The sequence below is a fragment of the Danio rerio genome, chromosome 16, assembly GCF_049306965.1.
Source record: "Danio rerio strain Tuebingen ecotype United States chromosome 16, GRCz12tu, whole genome shotgun sequence".
NCBI lineage: Eukaryota > Metazoa > Chordata > Actinopteri > Cypriniformes > Danionidae > Danio > Danio rerio.
In genome coordinates this window covers 47,699,612-47,726,416 of record NC_133191.1, presented here as the reverse complement: position 1 = coordinate 47,726,416, position 26,805 = coordinate 47,699,612, and the positions used below count along the sequence as shown (strand labels likewise).

General features: G+C 35.4%; 1 protein-coding gene across 8 annotated transcripts in view; it reads right to left on the bottom strand.

Annotated features, from left to right (window-relative positions):
- Window positions 1-217: 217 nt before the first annotated feature.
- The window catches only part of adam22 (ADAM metallopeptidase domain 22), a 137,418-nt gene continuing 110,830 nt past the window's right edge, over window positions 218-26,805 (bottom strand). For 2 of the 8 annotated variants that reach the window (XM_009292610.5, XM_073926611.1), the window contains 8 exons: window positions 25,999-26,110; window positions 21,997-22,087; window positions 21,635-21,688; window positions 19,537-19,737; window positions 14,699-14,799; window positions 14,539-14,605; window positions 7,844-7,967; window positions 218-5,687 (listed from right to left, as the gene is read on the bottom strand). In XM_009292610.5, coding sequence (XP_009290885.1) covers window positions 5,667-5,687; window positions 7,844-7,967; window positions 14,539-14,605; window positions 14,699-14,799; window positions 19,537-19,737; window positions 21,635-21,688; window positions 21,997-22,087; window positions 25,999-26,110 — 771 coding nt within the window. In that variant the 3' untranslated portion in view covers window positions 218-5,666. Of the gene's footprint in view, window positions 5,688-7,843; window positions 7,968-11,029; window positions 11,117-14,538; window positions 14,606-14,698; window positions 14,800-19,536; window positions 19,738-21,634; window positions 21,689-21,996; window positions 22,088-22,489; window positions 22,515-25,998; window positions 26,111-26,805 lie in introns of all 8 variants that reach the window. The other 6 variants (XM_002664981.8, XM_073926612.1, XR_012392494.1 and 3 more) reach the window with 5 other exon arrangements.

The following is a 26,805-nucleotide window of genomic DNA, read 5'->3' as shown; positions in this document are numbered from 1 at the left end:
TGGCATATTCTTTTCAACATACTACGGGACACACTTTCTCTACTTACTATTTAGGACAGATAGTATGTGAAGTGGGACACAGCAATACAGTACTATAGAGGAAGTCGCAACGTCAGGCTAAAACGATTCTTTGTGTCAGTTTATTGTGTCTAAAATGTTTTGCTTATCTTGGTGTGAACGATGCTTTTATTCATTGTAATGAACACAGGAGACTTGATTCGAATGAAAGTTTTACTTTTATCTTAAATATATTACAATACTGAATGGATACCGTATGAAAAAATGAGCTTTTATCGTTTAATAATCAGTCTATGTACAGCACACAATGAAGAAAACAGCCATGAAGAATCTATGAACAGCAACACTGTGAACACAGTTCAGATGTGAACAGAAGAGAATCGTAAGGCATGAAAAAAGACGTAAAGTACAGCTGCAAACAAAACAATCACGTCCTGCATTGGTGTTGTGGTGCTTACATGTGTAAAGTATGATTTTCCCTAAATACATTCATTAGTATTTTGGTTGTGTCCTTCAATCGGAGATCGATGCTTGGGTGAATCGATTCATTTGACTCGGGTTCTACTGACTCTCGAGTTTGTGTCGGACAGATCAGGGTCACAGTGAGCAGCTTGTATTGCTTCAGATCGGTTATTCAAAAAGAAACTAAACTTGCGTTGAGTTAATGTGGATGAATATTGTTGTCCGTGTGGTACTTTTGCACGTAAACTGCAAATACAAACACAGAAACAGGGCAAGTGTACAAAGACGATCCGTTTATGAAATAAAAACCTCAGTTTGCACAAAACCTATTGCGGCATTAATCATTCTAAAGCACTTATTTGTCGTCAGGGTTAAATATGTACATGTAGTAATACTGGGGAAGAGGGAATCAAAGACTTTACAAAGTTACCTTAAAAATACTTAATATGCATCATGTTATTCGAGGATTACAGGCAGAGTGCAAAAATCAGTGCCGACAGGTTGAACGCACAGCAGACTATGTACAGATGATTAATAATACAATACTGACCAGAAATAGGCAATCGAACAAGGCCGAATGGTCACGTGACCGGGAGATACCGATACTGCAGTGTGGACGGTGTCATGCTGTAAACCAAGTCAGAAAACTGTGCATTGTGAGTTCATAATGTCAAATCTACCTACATGTTCATTCAAGGAAATTGTGTTTAAAGAAAACCTCAGCATTTAAATCTCATTAATAGTTCATCAACAGAAATGTTTAGTCAGACATTCGCACATCTCCGGGGTTTAGTTGGTACTATTAATTCATATTCACATGTAAAACATGACATTTATTTCTTCATTGATTCTGAATTCCACGTTAGTTAAATCCACCTTATTTTACTCTGGCGAAAATCATTTTGATGGATTCCGATAAAAGAGAAGTCAGCTATTTTCGTAAATGTTCAATCCCAGCAGACACACAACGCCATAAGACGGTAATATTAGGTTAGATTTAGGTTGTAATGTCAGATGATCAAAATTCAATGTCTAGTCAGCATCTAAAGACATTATTTTGACATCCAATAACGAGATCAAATGACGTTGATATTTGGTTGATTTTAGGTTGTTTTGGAAATTGAACGGAATCAAACGTCAAGCCAACATCTTAAACCAACGACGTATTGTTTATCCGTCAGGTATAGCAACCAAAATCCAATGTCTGATAGACGTCATAGTGGTAACGTCAAGCTGTAACATCATTAGATCTTGATATTTTGTTGTTTTTAGGTTGCGTTGGAAAGTGACCAAAATCTAACGTCAGTCCGATGTTGGACACTCACCTCAACCCGATTTTCATTTCCATCCAACATGCAACGTGCCAAAACATTGGGGTACAACATCAATCTGACCTCATGTTGACGTCCTGGGCCTGTTGGGATGCTTCCATTCATTAGCTATGTTTACTATTATGACAATAAACTAAAATAATAACTAATACTAGTTTTCTTTCGCTAAATTAACTAGGAGTATCTGAAACTGGAAATTTTCCCCATTCACCATGAAAGCGATCCCGCCAGAAAATGAGGTGGAGAAATCTGATACGCAAATCTGTTCTTGTCATGTTCGTGAACGCAGCATGTATCACAAAAAAAGGAAGTACCCCCAAAACAATCGGCTAAAATCACATTCTTACGCTTAAGAGACCATATAAACAACGTGAGATGACTGAGGGGCAAAATAAACACATTTAAAACACCAACAGTGGCTAATGAAGGCCTTGTGCATGATACAAACAAACAGTCTTCTCAATCACACGCTTTACTATTTACTAACTAGTTAGAAACTCGCATATGGGCCCTGTTCACACCAGGTATTTCGGTTCATACAGTAAGTTAACAGCGAGCATTCCTGTGCTAACAACCTTTTCACCACTTTCATTGTTTTCACCATGAGAGTCTGTGTGGGCTCTTTCCTGGTCTTTTGATCTAATATTGTGAAATAAGTTTTCTGTTCTGATAGCCAAAAATGATGCCAAACACTGCAGCTTTGTGTTAAAAAATCAAACACATTTGACGAAACGAGCTTTCTTACTCTCCAAATGGTTTACAACCACCTCTTGAAGTGTTCCAAAGTGGACCTCAAAAAAGTTTACACCTGAATTGAGCCATACTGTGACTGAATTGACAAAAACCCATCTTAATACCAGATGTAAACAGGGTATTTGCTATAAATCAGCAACTGATACAGAACTGCGTCCGTGCCCAACAACTTTATTTATTGATCTATTAGACCTGCATTTAAGTTGCAATACAATAAAAAAAATCAGTCGCTACTTCTATTTAATTGCAGCTTTATTTTAGCACCTTAAAGGGTTAGCTCACCCAAAAATTTTAATTCTGTTATTAATTACTCGCCCCTATGTCGTTCTAATTAGAGGTCTGCACAAGACTGATTTTTTTAGTCCTGCTCCTGCCAGGTTTTATTCCGCACCCGTTGTATATTCAGCCTTTGTTCACCCTCTGCCCGCTTAGAATAAGTTTCTACCGGGCCCGACTGTTCCTGCTAAATATAGATCTGGTTTCCAGAAATTCGTTTAAATTAGGTACTACCAAAAGAGAGAGATAACAGGTAAAACTGTAGATTGTGCAAGAATTGTTGGCTAAATGTCAGTTTTGTTTGCGCTTTTATGATGAGATATGATTGCCGCCTTAAACCAGAGGTTCCAGCCCTTTAACTGGGGTAGAACTTTTAGGTATCATGACACCACGGAGAGAGTATTTTTTTCCATTTGCATCTATGGCAAATGAAAAAGACTCCCATACATCAGACTTGATGTAAACTGACTGTTTTCTAATGCAAGCTGAATGGCAGCACGTCTTCACTTTGCTCTCGCATGTTGGTAAAGCGTACAGTTTGCAGTAACTAATTACAAATACTCAAATGACTGTAATTGAGTAGTTTTTCCTCAGAAATTGTAATTTGCTAAGTAGTTTTAAAATTTTAAAAATTGTGTACTTTTACTTTCCCTTGAGTATATTTTTACTGCAGTATTAGTACTTTTACTCTAATACTTTCCTTCAACCTGCAGTAACTACTTTATTTTTTCTTGTCGATGGTGATTGGCTAAAGTAGAAAAATTTGATCCCTGTCCAATCAAATCACAAACAGAAACTAAACCGCATCATAATGAACTAGCTCAAGACATGGGTTTTTAAATGCAGCAAACCTTTTGAAAGCATCAAAAATGTCCAAAGTCTTTACACGCAGTGACCCAGAGACTGTTTATAGACTGCATATCACTGATGAGAAGATGAAGGGTGTCGACTGTGTGATGACTGAAATTACCAAACAGCCATAACTAAATCACTAAATAAATCGAAAGAAGAACGTAAAGAAGGGGCGATTGAAGGAAAGGCCGAACAAAAAATGGAAGGAAGGACCAAATGAAGGAAGAAAGGATTTAAGGAAGGACAGAACAAACGAAGGAAGGAACAAAGGAACGAAAGAATGAATAAATGAACAAAGGAGCTAATGAAGGAAAGAACAAAAGAATGAACGAACGACTGATTGAGTGGGACGAATAAAGGGAGGAACGAAGGAGCAAATGACTGAAAGAAAATAAATGAACAAACAAATGAATAAAGGAAGGACAAGATGAACGAAGGAAGGAATATAAGAAGATAACTGAATGCACTACAGAATGTTACGTTTACACATCACTGCACAAACTGCATGTCTACTTCACAGAGTAATACTCCCTGCTCTTGAGTACTTTTTAAGGTCTACTTTTTACTCATATTTTGAGTAATAATTACAACATATACTTTTACTCGCACTACATTTTTGGCCATGTATTGGTACTTTTACTCGAGTATGAATTTTCAGTACTCTTTCCGCCACTGGTAAAAGTCGTGAGCACTGGCTGTGCACAGATATGCTGTTCCCGAATAACGTCGAGACTATGGAGCGCTATATTGTTAGACTGCTCACTCCCGTTCAAAGTTACCAACCGCTTCCGTGTTTTATTCGGAGATTTATTTCTGCGCTGCAAGAAACCTTTAGTTCCAATCCCCTGAGACCTTTGTTCATCTTCAGATCACAAACGAAGTTACATTAGATGTAATCTGAGAGCTCTCAGACCCTCCACAGCCTGTAATGATCATAAGAAAAAGACACTAAACACCTAGCCAAAACATTCCATGTGACTTCAGAGGTTTAACTGCAATCACACGAAACTCCCAGAAGATCTCAAAAAAAACAAACTGATGCGTTTTGACGCGGTTTTTGGTTCCTTTTCTGGACGTCTCAGGAACATCTCTGTCTATTGAGAGTTATTAATGAAATCATTTGAATTTTTGGGTGAACTAATCCCTTAATCTACCCAATTAAAAGTAGAAGTGCTGAAAACAGGACACTTCTTCTTGTACCATGCACTAGGGCTGGAGACGAATGTAAATTTAGGACAGACGTTCTGTACGTTAAAATAAAAGTTCCACCAAAAACACTTTCCGAAAAAAAAAAAAAAGTACTACAATCTCACTCTGAATTATATGACATATGTACAAAATTCTCTGAGAAAGTGTAAGAATTGGACTGAATGATATTGTGGTGATGCATTTGGAGGAGGGGGGATGTTTCAAATGTGATTCTTACCAGCCTACGGAGCTGTCTTTCGATACATGCGGCACCCTTGAGTGAAAGATCTTGAAACTTTTGTACATCGTTACACTACAAGGAATGGATAAACATGTTTTTCTCATGCATACAGCAGTAGGTTCTACAGTGACAGCGTGCGTTCAGAACAATAGTTTACTTCCTGCTCCTGCGTGAGCTTGTCGCACCCGGGCAGCAATCACAAGACAGCATGTGTTTAGGGGGGCGGGGTTTTAATGGGGCGCGAGTGGCTGCAGTTGTCTCTGTATCTGCTCAGCACGGCTGCCATTCTGGGTTTGTCTCGTGATGAAATCGTATTCCTGAGTCCTGTTTTACGAATGGGAATCTGTTACCGCGCTCCTCAACGTCCAGGGTAAAGACGGCTCCATGCCACAGATGCTGAACAGACATCGGAGGAGACCACTCACTCGTCCCTTTGTTTCTCCATGTCAATTCCTTTGTTTTCTCACTGGTTTTCATTTTCTCATTCATACAAAAGCAGAGGAAAGTCCTTACGGAGTTTTGCAGACCAGTTTCCAGGGGTTCTTTTATATTGACGTTTCCCACAGCTGAAACAAATCATCGGGGGGAAAAATTACTTCATGCTTGTAAATGTAAGATATGAGCTATTCATATGAAGAGATTTTATTGTGGATATTTTTTAAAAGATCTTCTGAAAAAAATATTAGTGACCTTAAAAAATGGTCAGCTACTGGACTAAGAATTGAGAATTGAGCAAGTCAAAATATCATCTTTTTCATTAACCCTTTAACTACCGCACCATGAAAACAATTCGGATTGCATTTCTGGGGTCCGTTCTTCGTACGTGGATTACTTAGTTAGCTGGATTTGGTTACTGACAATTTGACGCGATCCAGGATTGTTTTGTTCTTCAAAGCTGATCCGAGAGTTGTTGTCATAGCAACAGTTCTGCTAGCTCAAACCTGATCGGAAGCAGGTACAATTCATATAAACAGGATTAGATCGGGTCAGTTCAAAACAAAGATAATAGAGAAAGTACCGAATTCTGATATTTTCTTACAGTAGTAGTTATATAAACTTGGGAAAACAGTAAATATTTTTTAACTATATATAAAGTTAAAATTATTAATAAAATAAATAAAGTTATATATATTAATAAAACTTATGCAATCTGCACCCCCGAAATGAAAGTACAAAGACTGCCACCTGGTGGTGCAAAGAGAAAACTTATTGATATTAACTTTTTAGATCGCTTTAGTACAATTTGTGTATGATAATAGAAATGTACAATATGTGACTTAAAAAAAAAAAATAATAATAATACATTAATGCAGTCATAAACATGTTTTGACAGTTAATATGCCAGTGATTATGCTTCACAAAAGTTGCAGATGTCTTTACCAATATCAAAATGATTTTGTAAAAATCCAGTTATTCTATACAGCGATTAAAAAACCGGCTACTACAATAAAGAAAATCTTTTCTAAATGTAGAACTCAATACATTGATTTGCATTGAAATACATGAATAATACACTTGACACATGAAAGTGTAAAGCCTGCAGCTCACAACAAATGTAGAAGGTTATTGCGTGTCATATTTAACAAGCCGTTTACTGCTAATTTGATGTAATTTTGCTCACATGGATAATTAAATATTAATCAGATGATGTCATTACGCTGCTGTGCCATCAGCCAATCGTTGCATTGCTGATCATGATTTCGAGGATCGATAGATCTGTCCTTCACAACACACGCAGCGATCTCAGATCAGTTCATTCAGACATTCTAATCTGATTCGCGAACTTGTTTGAAGAACCAAATTAGCGAGAGATCAGTTATCAAGATTAAAAGATCCAGGATCTGCCAAATCATCTTAGATCATTTAAGCGAGGTACGAAGAACGGACCCCAGAACTTGCATTTATTTGTCAACACATGCCATCATTTCTAAAATATCAGCCTCTACCAAATGGTTGATATGCCTGTGTTTAGGGTGAAAGTACCAGAATTAATACATATATATACTATGAAAAATCAGAAAATAGAAGTGTAAGACCAATTTATTTAAAAAATATTCAAAATAAAACATTTTTAAATACTAAATCATCTTTAATTTTTGAAGTTTGTCTTAAAATATTTCAGATTCTCTAAATAATAAAAAGTCAAAAACTGCTCACTTATGATTATTACAATAATCTTCAGGCAGACGGGGATAAAAAGCTGATTTTTTTTCTCTCAAAATATTTGCATTTACATTTTCATAAAAAAAAAAATCCAATAATTGCACATTGCACAACACTTGTTTCAAACTTCTTAAAACTGACCCTTAAACTCTCCTGACTTCACTTTTGTTAAATCTACCAAGTACTCTAATATAATCACTGGACAGACTTTCCATAGTGAAATGCATATGTTTCTATAGCCGCTTCTTAGATAATAGCAAACAAAATGCAGCTTGATAAACCCTGAATCATAATAGTTGGTCCCTATGAAAAAAACTACCCACTTGAAAAAAATAAAAAATAAAATAAAATAAAATAAATAAATATATATATATATATATATATATATATATATATATATATATATATATATATATATATATATATATATATATATATATATATATATATATATAATTTGGGAAATATTCACAGGAGGGCTAATAATTCTGACTTCAACTGTATTGACATTTACATAATAATAAATCTGCTAAATGCAAACAAAGCGGTGTCGACGTACCCTGGCACTCTGTCTGTTGGCCTTCCTCTCCTCGTCTGGAAGGGGAGGCATGGGGTAGGGGTATCTCCGGCTGGAGGCGATGGAGCCTGTTGAAGAGGTGGGTGATTTGGCTGGTGACAGCGTCCTGTGGGATCACAGAGATCTGACATTAACACTGAAGTGTACAAACCAGACAACTGCGTCAAGATCCAGAACAAACATGGAGCTGTCACCTCTGACCCCTTGAAGAGGTCAGAGGGAGTGTTTCCAAAAGCAAACCATCATCCAAAATCACTAACTTCATCAGTCCTTGCCACAAAAATACCCACTTAGTGGAGAGTGAAGCTGGGATGTTTAACGAACAAACATACCAGACGTCATGTGGGCTTACAAACATGGCGGACATGATGAGGTGATCAGGACAGACACATGTGATCATCCACACAGAGACTACGGCAGCCGTACGATGATGACATCATAGAGCGCAAAAGCAACACAGGTTACACAGCAGCCGGCATGCAGAGAGGAGTGTGTGAGCGGGACTGAACAGTGAATCACAAATCATAATGAATCAAAATAAATAAAAACAGAGCTTTAACTACAATTAATGAGGCTCATTTGGGTTTTCCATGTACACACACTGATGAACAAACACAAGGATATACACAGAGCACCTGAGTGAACGTCACCAAAACACACTTTTACATCCAAAATCAAAAGGAAAAAAAGTCACGTGATTTTTGTATTGATTAACCAATTGCGTGTCATAAAAATCAAGTGAATATTTGAAAACCCTCAGCTTGAGTTTAAAAGTTAGGTGTTTGAGTAAAACAAAATCCCAGCAGGCTCACAACATCATAAGATGTTAATATAAGGTTAGATTTAGGACGTGACGTCAGGTGACCAAAATTCAATGTCTAGTCAGCTTCTAAGAACAATGTTATTTTGACGTCTAATAACGTTGATATTTGGTTATTTTTAGGTTGTGTTGGAAAGTGACCAAAATACAACTTCGAGCCAACATCTTAAACCAACGCCATGTTGACGTCAAATATTGACATTTATTCGTCAGGTATAGCAACCAAAATCCAACGTCTGATAGATGTCATAGTGGTAAAGTCCACACAATGTCAAGCTGTTACATCATTAGACGTTGATATTTGGTTATTTTTAGGTTGTGTTGGAAAGTGATCATTAATCCAACGTCGAGCCAACATCTAAAACCAAAGCAATTCATTCATTCATTTTCTTGTCGGCTTAGTCCCTTTATTAATCCGGGGTCGCCACAGCGGAATGAACCGCCAACTTATCCAGCCACTTTTTATGCAGTGGATGCCCTTCCAGCCGCAACCCATCTCTGGGAAACATCCACACACACATTCACACACACTCATACACTACGGACAATTTAGCCTTCCCAATTCACCTGTACCGCATGTCTTTGGACTGTGGGGGAAACCGGAGCACCCGGAGGAAACCCACGCGAAGACAGGGAGAACACGCAAACTCCACACAGCAACGCCAACTGAGCCGAGGTTCGAACCAGCGACCTTCTTGCTGTGAGGCGACATCACTACCTACTGCAAACCAACGCAATATTGACGTCAAATATTGACATTTATTCATCAGGTATGGCAACCAAAATCCAACGTCTGATAGACGTCATAGTGGTAACGTCTATACAACGTTAAACTGTACCATCATTAGACGTTGATATTTGGTTGATTTTAGGTTGGAAGCTGGACTTTGACATCAGCCTGATGTTGGGTCCAGACATCAATCTGATTTTTATTTCCAAACAAGATGCAACGTCCCCACAACGCTGGGGTACAACAGCATGTTGATGTAATGTGCCTGCTGGGAATTTTCTGTAAACTACTGACATTTCTTCCAAATTTAAAAAAGTTCACATTTAGATCTTTATTTTGCATAAAATAACATAAAGATGGCATGTTGTTTTCAGACATGGTTACATCCATTTTTAGACAACATAACACCCAATATCTTCAGAAAAGTTTTGAAAGCAATATTTTGTGGAATAAACCTGATTTTCAATGATACACTGTAAAAAAAAAAAAAAAAAAACGTGTTAATTAGCAGTTTTTTTTTTTTGTATTTTGTGATTCATGTTTTTATTTTTTCCCATTTATTTATTTATGTTTTTGAATTGCATTATGGGACCTTGATTGAATCTTTAACTTTGAAAAGTAAAAAAAAAAGTGACTTTTATTTACATTCTTAATAGTTTAAAATGATAGATTGTTTAGGTTGGTGTTCTACTTACAACAACTTTAGTTCTAGACTTATTTCTTAATATATTATTTTTTATACATCATATTAACATCTAAAATTTCAATAAAATTCATTTTGTTAAACTGTAGAGTTGAATTTTCAACATTAAAACTCAACAGAGCAGAGATCAAAGTCCAATAATGCTATTCACAACCGTAAATAAACTATACGGAAACTGCTAATTAACAGACTTTTTTTTTTTTTTTTAGTGTAACAAATGAAAATATCCTAAATGGGAATCATTTTATTTAAATTAGGGAAGAAACATTATCAGATCTTTAAGGAATAAAACCATTCTTAAGTTAATAATTCATTATAGTTATGATAATTTGGGATTAAACGTCCCTATTTGTTATTTAAAATGTCACAGTGCAACAAAAAGTGTATTTTTTCCTGTTGATTTTGGAATGAAATCTAATCTTGGTTTAGTACGATGACCATATGAAAGGCATTCCTGTATACTTGCATCTCATGATTACTGATGTTTACACTGATTATCAAATGCCTTCTGTCTCCTTCAAAGACAACCATCAGTTACATGACTGTGTTGTGAAGTATGAATGGAAGACTTCTCAGGACAAACACTTATGGCTCATGAAAACTCTGGATGTTAATCCTTGTAGCTGCAGAAATGTTCGTGCATATACAGTGCACTACATTTACTCGAATATTGAAGGTTGTTTTCTTTCTGTTGATGACTTGTTGAATAAAATAATCCATGTTGAGAGTATCGAAAGGAAACAAATACACTGAAATGAATGAATTTTGGGTATTTCTGACAGGGATTTCTCCTAAAACCCTAACTCTCAGGTCTCATCTCTGAAAAAAATAGTATTTTATTAGGGAAACAAATGACTGAAGAGAGAAATTAATGGATAGGGGACATATATACAATGTAGGCTGTTGATATTGTACCTAATGTAAGGTCCTTCAGTGTTTTTATTCACATCTTCTACCCATTTAGTTACATAATATTCTGATTTGACGCAAGGGGTTAAATACCTGCAGGAGGAGGACGGAGAAGGAGTGATGGTGAACAGAGAGAAGGAGAGAGGGAAGGGTGGGAAAAGAAGAAAAAGCACAGGAGAGATTGAAGAAAGAAGGAAGTCGGTAAAAGACAGCAGCAGCACTGACATTGCTTACAGTCCATGATGCAGGTGAGAGAGAGATCAGACTTCAGCACCTACACAGATATCATCAAGCTTTGCGGCTCTTAGATATTATGCTGGATGGAAAAAAATAAGGCTACAAAAATTCAGCTATTGTGAAAACTTGTAGTTTGGACGGAGATAGAGGCCAAATGTCTTTAACCAGTGAAATCTGATTGGTGCCAAGTTTGAACAAACACTGTTAATGTATAAAAATTAAGTCTGATGTTTACATATAATACATATTGTATTGACGAGATTAAACTGTATGGATGGCAATTAGGACTAAAAAAAATTGGTCCTGATTGCCTTACATACAGGTAAAAGCACATGTTATAAACTGCTGCCTTGAAAACCTGGAATAGTCATGGAATTTTGACATGGAAAGGCCTGGAAAGTTTTGGTTTAACAAAAAAATGGTTAACAATATTTATACTTGAATACATTTTAATTGATAATATCGGTGTAACCCATTTGTCCTACTGCACCCAACCCGGTCTGAGCTGGGATCGAACCAGCCATTCTTTGTATGGGAGTTGGTTGCTCTAACAAGGAGGCTAAAGACCATGGCTTCTAGTGTCTGTTGCTAGAGCACCTTTAGAGGTCAGTGGAGTGTGGTTTATCTGCACAGCACTTCACTAGCTGGCCTCCGTTATACTCACCCCCCTAAACCTTACCTATCCCGGACTAGCCCCCACATGTATCCCACTGGTTCTACTGCACCCAACTCGGTTTGAGCTGGGATCAAACTGGCGATTCTTTTTATGGGAGTTGATTGCTCCAACAAGGAGGCTAAAGACCATGGCCTCTAGCGTCTGTCGCTAGAACTTTTGAGGTCAGAGGAGTGAGGTTTACCTGCACAGCACTTCACTAGCTGCCCTCTGTTACAGTAACCCTTCTAAACCTCACTTCCATCCCGGATGAGCCCCCAAGTATAACTCACTGGTCCTATTGCAACCAACCCGGTCTGAGCTGTGATAGAACCGGCGATTCTTATTATGGGAGTTTATAGCTCTAACAAGGAGGCTAAAAACCATGGCTTCTAATGTCTTTCGCTAGCACCTTTTGAGGTCAGAGGAGTGAGGTTTAACTGCATAGCACTTCGCTAGCTGGCCTGTGTTACACTCTCACCCCCCTAAACCTGGAGTCGGTTGCTCTAAAAAGGAGGCTTAAGACTGAAGACATCTGTCGCTAGAGCACCTTTTGAGGTTAGAGGAGTGAGGTTTACCAGCATAGCACTTTGCTAGCTGGCCTCCGTTACATTGGTTACATATCAAATACAATAGTTAATGCTTGCGTGTACTTTCTCTTCATGTGATGTTCTCTGTGTGGGGAAAAAAGGCAGCTCTCATGCTAATGATACACATATACGACTTTGAGCACTTTGGGAAATGATGGTGAGACAGTGGGTAACTAATTAGGGCAATGGGTTACAGATCCAATATTGCCTATTCTTAATAAAAAAGTACTCAAGCAACATCGCTCTGCAAAACTGCCCAGCAACATCGCACAAAAAGTTGCTCTGTGTATCATCAGCATCAATTTCAGCTGCACATCTGCATCACTGTCATTCACCTTAATGCAGGGAACATTTTGAGTGCCATGTCCAGAAACAACCTCAGCCTGCAGAGGTAAGATACTGTGGGTACTAAAGGTGGATAATTTGTACTATTCTCATAAGTCAGCATTTTTAATATGTTCACAGACAGTGGCTAGCTTAGCGTTTGATGAATAAACTCCAATTTTTTACAGTGGGTGACAGTTCAAAATGACCACTACCACCACATGTGGTGCCGCCACAGGGAAAAGGGATTATTAAAATGTTTTTAGGTATAATATCAGTTTGTGGCGATGCCGCCAGGGGGCACAAAGGGACTGGATGTGAACGGACAGAAATATACAGTAGCTGTAAATATCCTGCTACTTGTAAATAAAGATGAAATAATGAAACAAAGCATTAGACTTCCTTCATAAATCATTAAAACTTGTTAACAAGTTATATTATCAGTATAACTTTGTACTTTATGACGGTCTCCTTATTTTTAGTAACTGACTTTGGCAAATGTGATGGCAAAAGTACCAATCTCATTGGTTCACTAGTTTTTACATCCAAGGCTCATTCTGATTACATAGCCCTATATACAGGCACGTGCACACATAGGGCTCAACCTGTGCAGTGCACATGCCCTTTTTAGTCTTGGATAGAAAGTGCACTTCCAAAATGATCAAAAGTGCCCCCGCGACACCCCCCCCGCCCTTCAGTAGGCGCACGACAATACCGCTCTTGAGTACAAACGCTACAACACGGCTCTTCAGTACGCGCGCGCAACGACGACGACAACAACCCCACCCTTTTCAGAAAATTTACCCTGCACATGCCCTTTGGACAGTATCTGCACGGACCTGCCTATATACATTTCTGGAGAGCAAAATACATCCCAGGAGCTACGTTTATTTTGCAAATCCACCAGAGACCCCTTTGTGCGCTTTTTGTGATCTCAAAATTCTCTTGTGAGTGCCATTCATGCCTGCTCTTCTCGCGTAAATCCAACAGAGGCCGCTGTTGACTCACTGACTAACCAACCGACCGATAGCCCTGTAACGTTCCTTTTAAAGATGAAATGCAGCCATATGTAGCTCTGGCTACATCATTTGTGATCTCCAGAAACGTAAATAGGGCTACATTTTCAGAATGAGCCTATGTTGAGTTTTTGAAGTGCTACAACAAACCAAAAGATTATAGTTATAGTATTTAGTCACAAGGCATTAAACGCGAGCAAAAATTAATATAATAATATTTTAATAAATGATGACAGTGTGTTAATTTTTCTGGGAACTCTTTCTTTAAATTTAGCAGAACTTTTCCATAACCATCAACCTGTTCACTGGTCAAACACATTGTGGAAGTACGATGTCTCTTACTAATATTTTTGAATATCTTGCTTAAGATTTTAATGAACATTACAATAAAACATAGTATTTGTGTAGGTAAGCTTCATGTTTTTTTTGTTTTTTTTTAGTTAGTAGTTAGTTTAGTTATTTGTCACATGCGTTTGATTTCAGTTGCAGACACAAGCATCAAGCTGAAATCACAATCCATTGTGTCCATACAGTTAATGACAGACGTGCAGGTCAGTTTCAGCGTGCTGTTCTTTCCAGAGATTTAACCAATGCATTGCACCAACAAACACATATCATCAAATTCATCAAGACATTTACACACTGATACACATGGCATAGAGTTTAGCCTGTGTTTGTGGTAAAGACTTCTCTTACTCTGTGGAGTTGGAGCGAGCACGGAACTTCTTTCCTTTAAGCTTCTTGCGGGTACCTGTGATGTTTCCTGCAGTAACAGACAAAGACAACACATGACTTGAACACTGAAATCAATCTAATTCAAGCTCTATAATTTAGAGAGGATGAATGTTTGGGTTACCTTGCCACGAGTTGCTTCTGGGTCGTCCATTTTCACAGACGTCAGAGATGTGCTTGGCATCTGGGATTCTTTCACTCCAGGAGTGAGACAGACCATTCGATCTTTAGACCAAAGAATGGTTCAAGTTCATTACTTACGGATATTAAAAGGGTTTTGCAAAGGGAAAGCAAATGACTGAGATGCCACATGGGTCATTCCTACCAAGCAGAACATATTAATCTTCCTATCGTGTTTTGAATAAAATATTAAGCTCAATGTTATTAAAGAAATAAATCATTATTTTATTATAATATTGTAATTAAGTGAACATGGGTGATATCTGGATGTCTGGATGCCCCATTCCAACATCTGAGATGGATAATTGGCTTAGGGATTAAAGGGATAGTTCACCCAAAACTGAAAATTCTGTAATCATTTATTCAACCTTTATTTGTCCCAAATCTGTTTAAGTTTATTTTTTCTGTTAAGCACAACATTTGAAAAATGTTGGAAACTGGTAACCAATGACATAATTGTTTTTGTTCTACTATGTAAATACCTTTATAATGGTTACCCTGTTTTAACCATCGTGCACTGTTTAAATGTACTACCATTTCGTTTAGTTAGGGATGAAAACATAAACGACTGTAACAATGCATTAGATAAATATGTATTTTCAATTTTACTTTTGCATAAATCTGTCAATCAACCTCAATCAACCTGATCAGAACTACTGAATGTTTAAGAAATTACAGGATTTTAACTCTTTACTTGCCAAGGTTAAAAATATGTCACCTACTTGGTGGAGAAAAAAAACAAAAAATGACTTATTTTCAGTATAAAAATAATTGTCGACTGGATTTTTTTTTACCTTTTATCACAGTGTTGACATGTGAATGATTAGTAACAACATTGCTTTTGATGCGTTATTAGTTTTTGTGCATTGGGTATCAGCAAGCTGGTACCCATTCAAATCCGATCTTGCACATGTGCTATATGTTGTGTGTTTAAGCCAACTAAGCCATAAAGGCACTAGAAAGTAAAATTAATAAAGGTGAAACTGACGGGCGCAATATGGTCATTAACAGAAAATTGTTTCACCTACTGAAACACTGAATATTTCACTGTAATTTAATTTATATTAATATTTTATTTAACAGACCAGTTTTGGTGCTAAAACATACCTCGTTTTGAAATTTCTCCGATAACATTTGATGAGGGATTATTCAGTAAAACTCGCCTCAGAGTGTTTAGGTTAGTCTGCGTCAAACCTAAAATATCAGAATTGCTAAAAGGCTGGTTATTTTACCAATCATTAGAGTCAATAGTGGTAGCCTATTGCATATTTCAAAGAAAAATTGTAAAAATCTTAAAACATAAGCTGGACCATAACAGATCAATGTCGTAACGAATGCTTGAATAATATACTGTCGCCTAGTTTACCGCAAGCATCATGTTTTTAGTTAGATTGTGCCGTCTGCCATATACAGTAGGCCTATAGGTCTGTTTTTTTACTGAAGAGGATATATTATTTGAGTTCAACACCAGAATTACAGAAACTGTATTATGCTTAAAAAAAGGCACAGTATCAGGATCGGATCTATATTGGTCAATACTTAGAATTTTGGTATCGAGATCGGATCGGTCCAAAAAATGGCATCGGTGCATCCCTAACAAAAACAAAGACTGTGTATTTCACAGTATCATTTCGATATCACCCTAGAGTGGAGTAAAACATCCCCAACAGTGCATGAGGGTTAAACATTGTATTTAAATATCTCTTTCAAATAAATTAAAAAAAAGGCTTGGAACCTCTTGAGGGTGAGTAAATACAAATTTTGGCTTAAACTATCTAATTAAGTTATTGTGCATGGCTTTCTCTTTTCCTTACTTAAAAAAAAAAGTTTAATGTTAAAAAATATATTTTTTAAAAATAACATGCAATAAAGCTGCTGTGCCTTTACAGCAAATGCACTGGCTACTCTGGCAACAACAAACAAAGCATCTTCACTTGTTTTAAAGCCTTATTCATTTAAATGCTAGTGTAAATTTATAGTGATTTCTTTCTATACAAATAAATAAACTGAATAAAATGTACTGTAAAGCAGGAATGACCCACATGACTTTGATGAGCAGAACAAACATGCCGAGATGAGCGAAAATGAGCATGAAATCATGAAGAAATGACACCATGAAGACACAGATTTACCTACTGCACCAGCATTAATGATAAAAGAGCCAGAAAAACTAACAATTACCAAAAATAGAGAGAAAAACAGACAGTCACAAACAGCACAAACCTGCAGCAGAGAAGTCATCAAGGAAGGAATAAAAACCTGCAAATCTTGACTAAAAATGGTGTCCTGTGGAAGGAACTGCACACTTTTTTTAAAAGTCTGTGCCAAATAAAACACAAATTCTTTAATAATACAACTCAAGAGCAGGAACTTGCTGATTATGAAAGGAAGAAAAAGATGAGATCTCATTTGTATCTTCTTGACAAAATCGAAATCAAAATGCCTTTTAGCTTATGAGATGTTTCTCGAGTCTCAATTGCTTCTTTTCTAGCTTTTAAGAAGAGATCACACTGTCTAAAACAATCTTCAGATTTGCACAGATACGCACTGATGTCTTATGTTACTAATGAGGTCATATGATGTTATCTTAAAAAGGCAGTATTTTGTTATTGTGTGTACTCGAAGAGGTTTATAAACGTACATAATTATAACATGTTGAAAATGTAGAAACATAAGGATCCTCAAACACAAGTTTCAGCTTCTAAAGCACAAAAAGTTAATAATGGTGTTGTTGTTTTTTTCAGATCTGTTCAAGGCTGGCTTTGATTAAATATTTCACATTTTTAGTTTGTAACTGTTGAAACTAAGCAAGCCTGTTCCCACCACTAAATAACCAAAATTATCTCAGAATTTTGTGACACAAACTCATAATTCGGACTTTTTTCTCAATTGTAAGCAGTTAACTCGAAATTACGAGTAATTAATTCAAAATTGCAAAATATAAACCCACAATTCTGAGAAACAAAGTCACAATTGTGTGATATAATGTCAGAATTCAGAAATGTTATAATTCACAATTATGACTTTATATCGCAATTCTGAGAAATAAAATGTTTTTATTACCCCAAGTTTATGTCAGGCAATTGTGAGAAATAATTCTGAGAAAAAGTTTTATGAGATTAAAAAACAAATTATAATAATTACAATTGTGAGTTATAAAGTATTTTTCTGTTATGGAGACTGACCTTAAATGGAGTGTTAAAGACACATATGGTTTGCAACTGTTGAAACACTATAATTTACTGAAGCCTTCTTTCTGTGCATGCGCCTTTAGGTGCAAAACCAGCATCTGGATCTTGATCTCTGATGTAGAATAAATGTGGCTCTGGATCCAAAAAACAATTCTATGTTGCATGGATAAATATTTACAAACAGCCCAAAATGTGTCAAAATGATGAAGGTCAGGTTCCATGAAGATATTTAGTACATTTATTTCCATAAATCTATCAAAAAGTAAGTTTTGATTTGTAATATGCATTGCTATGAGTGGAATTTGGAAACAATTAAAGGCGATGTTTTCAGTATTGTGATTTTTTTTAAAGATTTTAAAATAGTTATTTCTTGTCATATAACAAACTATACATCGATAGAAAGCTTATTTTTTCAGATGAAGCATAAATTTTGGTCCCACTTTATATTAAGTGGCCTTAACTAATATGTACTTACATAGAAATTAATAGTTTGTTACAATGCAATTATTGTACATGTATTTACTGTGTACTTATGCTTATGCTTGATACATGGATGTAATTACATCTGTAATTAACCTTTGTAATTACATTTGTAAATACACTGTTGACCATCCCTTACACCGCAGGTGTCAAACTCAGTTCCAAAAGGCCCGCAGCTCTGCACAGTTTAGTTCCAACCCTAATTAAACACCTGATCAAACTAATTGAGTCCTTCAGACTTGTTTGAAACCCACAGGTGAGTGTGTTGGAGAAGGGTTGGAACTAAACTGTGCAGGGCTTCGGCCCTCCAGAAATTGAGTTTGACACCCCTGCCTTACACCTTAACCCACCCTTTAAACTACCCATGCCACCAAACCTGTCCATAACCCAACCTCTATCCCAACTCAAAAGCACCACAAGTGTTCTCAAATACATTATAAACACAGTAAGTACATTGTATTTATTTTTTTGATGTAAGTGCATAGTAGTTAAGGACACTTAATATAAAGTGGGACCTAAATTTTTTATTACGCTTATTTCTGGTTTTGTGATTAAGGGTCACAATTGCCTTTTAGTGGGAGACAATATGAACTTATATATACACATGTAGATACAGTACATTTAATCATATATATATATTTTTTTTTCGACTAAGTCTCTATTTCAGAGGTCACCACAGTGAAATTGAAACTCCAACCATTCTATGTATGTATGTTTTATGCAGCGGATGCCCTTCCAGACGCAACCCAGTACTGGCAAACACCCATACACACTTATTCATACACTACAACTAATTTGGTTTCTTCAATTCACCTATACCGCATGTTTTTGAACTGTGGGGGAGACAAGGGGAGAACATGCAAACTCCACACAGAAAAGCCACCTGGCCCAGCCGGGACTCAAACCTGCGACTTTCTTGCTCTGTGCCACCGTGCCACCCCCATATAGATACATTCAGTACTAATTAGAAAGGAATCAAAGCATCATATGACCTGCTTAAATGAAAGAAAACTGCTCTCAAAATAACCTTACATGTTTGTTCTTAAGATCTGTCAGTTAGCAGAGCAGGCAAAGCAATGAAGATGAGGATGGAGATGGAGATGAAGCACACCTGAAGCCGAACAGAGAGATGTTTTGGCTGATGGAGGGGATAGAGGGGGTGAAAGAGCAGGTGTTGATCTGGAGGTGAGACAGGTAAGCAGACCTCTTCTTGGAGCTGCTGCCGGAGTTGGAGCTGACGCCCTGCGGCATGTCACTGTACAGAGAATCAGCATCTCCAGGCTTCTTCACATAATCTCCCGGAGGCATCGGCCTGACAAACACAAGAAGGTTTGGTCTGAAAAACTGGGCTAGGAATACTGTCAAACAACAAAAATCTGTGCAGGATACAAATACGTTTAAAAGTCTGGGGTCAGCGTGTTTATTATTTTAAAGAAACTCATATTTTATTCAACAAGGACAAAGTAAATAGAAATCATATTATAATGTTGCTAAATACTAACTTTAGAATAAATTCTGCGGTATAACTACACACTATGAATCATCTATTAAGCATTAGCAAATGGTTAATTCATTAAGCATTATCTCTACAGTAACAGACGTTAAGGAGCAGTTTATAAATACAGCTACAAATGATGTAAGCTTGACTAATAAGCATGTGAAATGTGCCTAATAATTGTACTATATCATACTTTATTACTTATAAATTATTCATTACTAAATTCAGTATTGCAATTCTTATAAACCATTTGTATTTAAGAGTAGGTGGTGGCTTTTAAGATAATTCAAAATGAGTAATTAAATGATTAAAAAACTATTCAAATTATCATTTATATATTTTATTATTCAGGCATATAGTAATGGTTACAATGTATGTTAATAAATGCGTGGTAAATCGTGGTTCAACATTTCAGTGTTATTGAGCGAAGTTCAAACTGTACAGTAATTTTATTTTACATAAGACTGCAAAGATTTATTTTTTTATTTGATACAGTTTCATTTGTGTATCTTCAAATGAATAGAAATGAATAAAGTCATTTATTTTCTTTCTTTCCTGTTCAGAATATAACTGAGCCTTTAACTGTCATTTATAAGGGATTTATAACGCATAAATAGTCTTCACTTTAGATTAGGTCACAAAATTGGATGAAGTAGACTTAATAAAGTATGTATTAACACAAATTATTTATTGGTATATAATTGTTAATTTTAAAAGTTTATTAATAATTTACTTATGCATTTTGAATGATACATTTTAAAAAACACAACTATTTTAAAATAACAGGTTTGTAAATAACTCAATACTTAATTTATAATGAAAAAATAATCATTAACAAAGTTAAAAAATACAATTATAAAGCACATTAAATATGTGCTTATAAGTCAAGAATACAGCATTTGTAGCTGTATTTATAAACTGCTTACTAACATCTAATAATGTAGAGTTAATACTGATAATGAATTCACTATTTGCTAATGCTTAATAAATTATTCATAGTGTGAAGTTATTATAAAGTGTTACCAATTCTGCTGTTTTGAACTTTATATCAACTTTACTTATAAAGCACTTTTTCAATATTGATAAAACTAGAAACTTTTTTAATCACAAAAAAAATCCTCTTATTAAAATGAAATTTTAAAATCCTCTTATTAAAATGATTTATTAAGAATTATAAGACAATCAAGACTAGAGTGATCGCTGATTTCAGAACAGCCCAACATCATTAGATGTTGATATTTGGTTGATTTTAGGTTGGACATTAACATCGGACTGATGTTGGTTTCCTGACTGAGGGTATAAAGTCAATCTGACATATTGTTGACATCCTGTGCCTGCTGGGAGAGTTCATAAGAATTTAAAAAAAAAAAAAAAAAAAAAAAATATATATATATATATATATATATATATATATATATATATATATATATATATATATATATATATATATATATATATATATATATATATATATATATATACTTATAGAGAAAGCTGCAAATTTAAATGTAAAGAATATTTCATAATGTTTACTGCTTTGAGATTTTGATCAACAAAATGAAGGCTTGTCGAAGAGCTAAATTATTTATTCAAAATCTTTATTTAGAAGTATGAGTAATACTATTAGCCTTAAAGCAAAGAAAAAAAATGCACTCCTTCACACAACACATATAGAATTAGAACTATAAAAGGAAGAGAAAAGTGGACAAACCGACAGAATCTTCTGTGTACGTCTGATTCAACATACTGCCGCTGTCTGTAGGTTCTTCACAGGGAAAAAAAGACAAAAAATAAATGAAGTTAAATATGTAAATTCTGAATTTTTAGGAAAATTAAAATTAAAACAACAGTAGGGTAAAAAAAGAGTATTTTCATCTGTAAAGTATTATATATTGTTTGGACCTTCAGATTTCAGGTATGAAATTGTTGTAATTCAGCCAAATATTGTCCTATTCCAACAAAGCATATCAATGGAAATCTTGAAGATGTTTCCAAACATGCATACTTATGACTTTAGTAACTGAAGGACGCAGACTCTGAACTTAAACATGCATCTGTATTCATGTTACTTACTTATATCCCCATGCAGAAATCCCTAGAATTAATGCAAGGACCAGGATAGAGCCAGCAATGGCCCCGATGATGATGTTAGTAGTGATGATTCCTGATAGAGAAACAAAACAATTAATACCAACGCAACTAGCTGTCAACACTGACCTGCAATCATCTGGACAAACCGAATCTGGACGTAATCATGACTAATATTAATGCTTGATACAAAATCTATTATTATTTTTTGTCCAGTTGATCGCACAGCAAAACCAGTCCAGGATAAAAACTCTGGGATAGAAATGTATGATTCTTTCCGTCCATGGTGTCTGTACGGTAAAGGCATCCATATAAATCAAATCCATAAACAGGGTACATGACGAGGTTTGTAACAGCACAGCACAGCAGATAAATAACACTGTTAGCTTTCATTCAGACAGAAACACAGAGGAATGATGGGGGTGAGTGAACGACAAAACGACAACAACAACAAACAACAACTCAAATCTAAACTCACTGTCACTCCAGCAAAAGACATGAGCCTGTCCACAAAGAAGGAGTGCGTATCAACAAAAGCCATGAAACAGACAAATCAAAAGAGAAATTAAAAGCGTGTGAAATGTGAGCGTGGTGAATGAACCGTTGAACATGAATATGATAACAAAACAGAAGAATAACAGACCAGTAAAAAATAAGTTCATTCAAAATCTTAATATCTGTGTATTTGCTCGGAAATGGATTACAACTGGATTTTTTGGCCTCAATCAAATTAACTGTGAAAGATAATGGATTTAATGTAATATGTAAATGATAGATTCATTATAAGCTGATTCTGTGCTGAATCTCACATTAAATAAATTGCAATAATTAAATAAAGTGCATTAATATGGTTCATCCTGCTGTGTGCTAAAAATAGTGGTAAACGTGTTATAATGTACTGCATGTCAAATAGTTTTTTAGATTCGTTTTGACATACAGCGCTCAGCATACAGTTGAAGTCAGAATTATTAGCCCCCTGGAATTATTGGACTGCTTGATTATTTTTTCCCCAATTTCTGTTTAAGGTAGAGATGATTTTTTCAACACATTTCTGAACATAATAGTTTTAGTAACTCATTTCTAATAACTGATTTATTTTATCTTTGTCATGATGACAGTAGGTAATATTTGACTAGATATTTTTCAAGACACTTCTATACAGCGTAAAGTGACATTTAAAGGCTTAACTGGGTTAATTAGGTTAACTAGGTGAGTTAGAGTAATTAGGCAAGTTATTGTTTAACGATGGTTTGTTCTGTAGACTATCGAGAAAAAAAATAACTTAAAGGGGCTACTAATTTTGTCTCTAAAATGGTGTTTAAAAAATTTAAAACTGCTTTTATTCTAGCCGAAATAATACAAATAAGACTTTTTCCAGAAGAAAAAATATTATCAGACATACTGTAAAAATTCCCTTGCCCTGTTAAACATCATTTGGAAAATATTTAAAAAAGAAGAAAAAAAATTGAAGGGGGCTAATAATTCTGACTTCAACTGTATACGAGTACACAATTAAAAAATATCTCATTTAAATTAATATTTTCTATTGGTAGCTTTACAATATTATATTAGTGCATATACATTAGTTTAGTCAGTACTGAAGTCAAATCTGAAGCTTATCTCACAAAATAACTTACAAATAAAGGTTCAAAAATTAGTGGCCCAAATTTAAATGTTAGGTAAAAATATTAAATAACATTTTCAAATATAGCAAAAATTAAGAGAAACAAAAATATATATACAATTTAGTTGAAATGTTGTACTTTGCAAATTTTTGTGCAATATTTTGTGTGCATTTAAATGATTTATCTTTCCATTTCTAAAGATGTTCTGTGACTAAAATAATATTTTAATAAATAAATCTGTTTAATAAATCTGTTTTGTTTGAATGCACTAATATATATTTCCCATATTCACTGAGGAAATAAATTCAAATTTTCTAAATGGGGTGTACCCAATTATGCTGAGCACTGTATGTTATGCATTTAATATCAAAAGTGATGAAGAGTTAACTTGCTGGAGGCATTTTTATATACTGTATTTTTCTTAGAAATAAGTTGCACTAGACAACTGGTCAGACAGATACAGTAGAAGATAAAATTATTAGCCCTCCAGTAAATTTCGTACTCTTTTTCAAATATTTCCAAGGGCTGTTTAATGCCGAGTTCAGACTGCAAGATTTTAGCCACGATTTTGACACGCCAACAGGTTTTTGAGAAATCGCTTATAAATAAATGCCTGAATCACAGGCAAATCGGTGCTCGTTCACGTGAGTAACAATCACACAGTGATCAACAGGAAGCTCGTAGCATCTTATTTCTCATATGCGTTCAGTGTTCTCGTGATTCAAGGTAACCTGCAAGACCGACCTGTTACCTCAAGAACGCAAATCCATGCACAGACACAACCATGGCATTTGCTTCATTGCCTGCCCCGTTATATACCCGAATTATTTTGGAAATTGCTCCACGAAAAGGAAACGAAACTAACGTTATCCTTCCGGCGTAGAAATAATATATCATAAATTATATGATAAAATGAAATCATAATCTAATAGCACATTTATCGAAAATAGGCAATTGCATATTAATAAACATAGTCTACTAATATAAAACATTTAGTTTTTTCCTTTAGTTTATTTATTTATTTATTTTAAACGAATTTTACTGAAATGCAATAGTACTGAAGTGTTTTTCACTGACATATTTTCACACTGGCAATATGTTTCCTGAGACATGTTTATAAAAGTTATGTCTGGACCCTGCATCTTAAATGTTAAGGAACAGGGAAGGTGACTGAATGGAATAATATTGCGTTTGGGTATTAACTATATATTAACTATAAATACTATTAATTAGTATTTGTTGCTTCCCTTTTGTTATTTGTTATTTATATTAATATTTTTCATCTATACTTTATAATATTTGCTTATTTATTTTATTATTTATAGATCAATTTTTGAATTAATGTTAATTGTTTTGTTGTTTTTGTTTTTAATGAACTCAGAATGTATATTTTATTACTAAGTAATGCATTTTCACTTTTGGCTAATTATTGTTCTGTGTCGTTTCATTGCAGGGTTTTTGCTTTTGCAATTAATAAAAACAAAAAAACTCAACCTAGAATCTTTTATAGAATCTTCAATCTGTTTGCTAAATTAATAGAAAATGTTTTAAACACTCCAGAAGGATGCAAAGTAGGAATCACTGCTCCCTTTATTAGAGGTAGTTTAATTCTTCATTTTTGAAGCTGCTAGTTGACAAACACAGTGCTGTTTTAAAATGTCCAAATCATTCAGGCAGCTTTTAAGTAGAAGAAATCAGGCAGTTTTGCTTTTCTGTTCCATTGAGTTTACTTAATGCCATGGTAACGGCAATTCTACACTTTTTAGAGCAAGGTAGGGCCCCAAAGCAATTTTTCTTAGGGCCCCCAAATGTACAGGGCCGGGTCTGCTTGCAGTGTAAACAAAGCACAGACAGAACACTACCCCAGATAGTTATGCAGTTTGAAAACATCTGTGATGTGAAGACTTTAAAAACCGTGCAGTCTGAACTCAGCATAACAGAGAGTTAATAACAATTTTATTAACAGAATTTTAATAACAAATGTCATTTTTCCTTGCCATAATGGAAGAACATAATATTTTACTAGCATATTTTGCATGATACTAGTAATGAAAAGTGGTTTGTTCTGTAGCCAATGAGAAACAAAAACATATCATTTTTGAATAATATTGATCTATGCAGTTGTTACATTTGTAAAAATATATTCTTTTCTTCCAGATAAACTAAAAGAAAAATACCGTAAGGGAAAAAAATCCTTGAGCATTTTCTAATTTTATACAGAAATAATGCAAAATCAGGTATTATTAAATAAAACATCTCTCATTAAGTGCTAAAAAAAAAACTCAACTTATGTACCAGAAATGAGTGACCACCTGCACCATTCTGCTGCTGCTAAGGTGTTGAAACTAAAAGTTTGGCTCACCTGATGTTTTGGCTGTGGGTCGCACCAGCAGGTAACTCAATGGAGAGGTGGCGTTACAGTCCTCACCTGCCCAGCCCAGCTCACACACACATCTGAGCTCATTACTGCACACCTGCAACACAGAGATCATTTACATCTATTTGTTTATTAGTCAAAATACAATGATGAGCAGCTGCATTTAACATTACCTTTTCAATACAATAAAAGATGCTATGACTTCAACTGTTTTGAACAGATTAGTACTATTAGACATATATAGTCACTGTCCACTTTATTAGGTGCACCTTACTAGCAACAGGTCGGACCCTCTTTGCCTTCAGAACTGCCTTAATAGTTCTTGGCACAGATTCAGCAAGGTACTGGAAATATTCCTCAGAGATTTTGGTTCATACTGACATGATAGCATCACACAGAAGCTGCAGATTTGTCAGCTGCACATCTATGATGCGAATCTTCGGTTCCACCACATCCCAATAGTGGTCTATTGGATTGAGAGCTGGTGACTGTGGAGGCCGTTTGAGTACAGTGAACTCATTGTCATGTTCAAGAAACCAGTCTGAGAGGATTACCCCTTTATGACATGACACATATCCTGCTGGAAGTAGCCATCAGAAGATGAGTACACTGTGGTCATAAAGGGATGGACATGGTCAGCAACAATACTCAGGTAGGCTGTGGCATTAACACAATGCTCAATTGGTACTAATGGGCCCAAAGTGTGTCAAGAAAATATCCCCCACACCATTACACCACCACCACCAGTCTGAACCGTTGACACAAGGCAGGATGGATCCATGCTTTCATGTT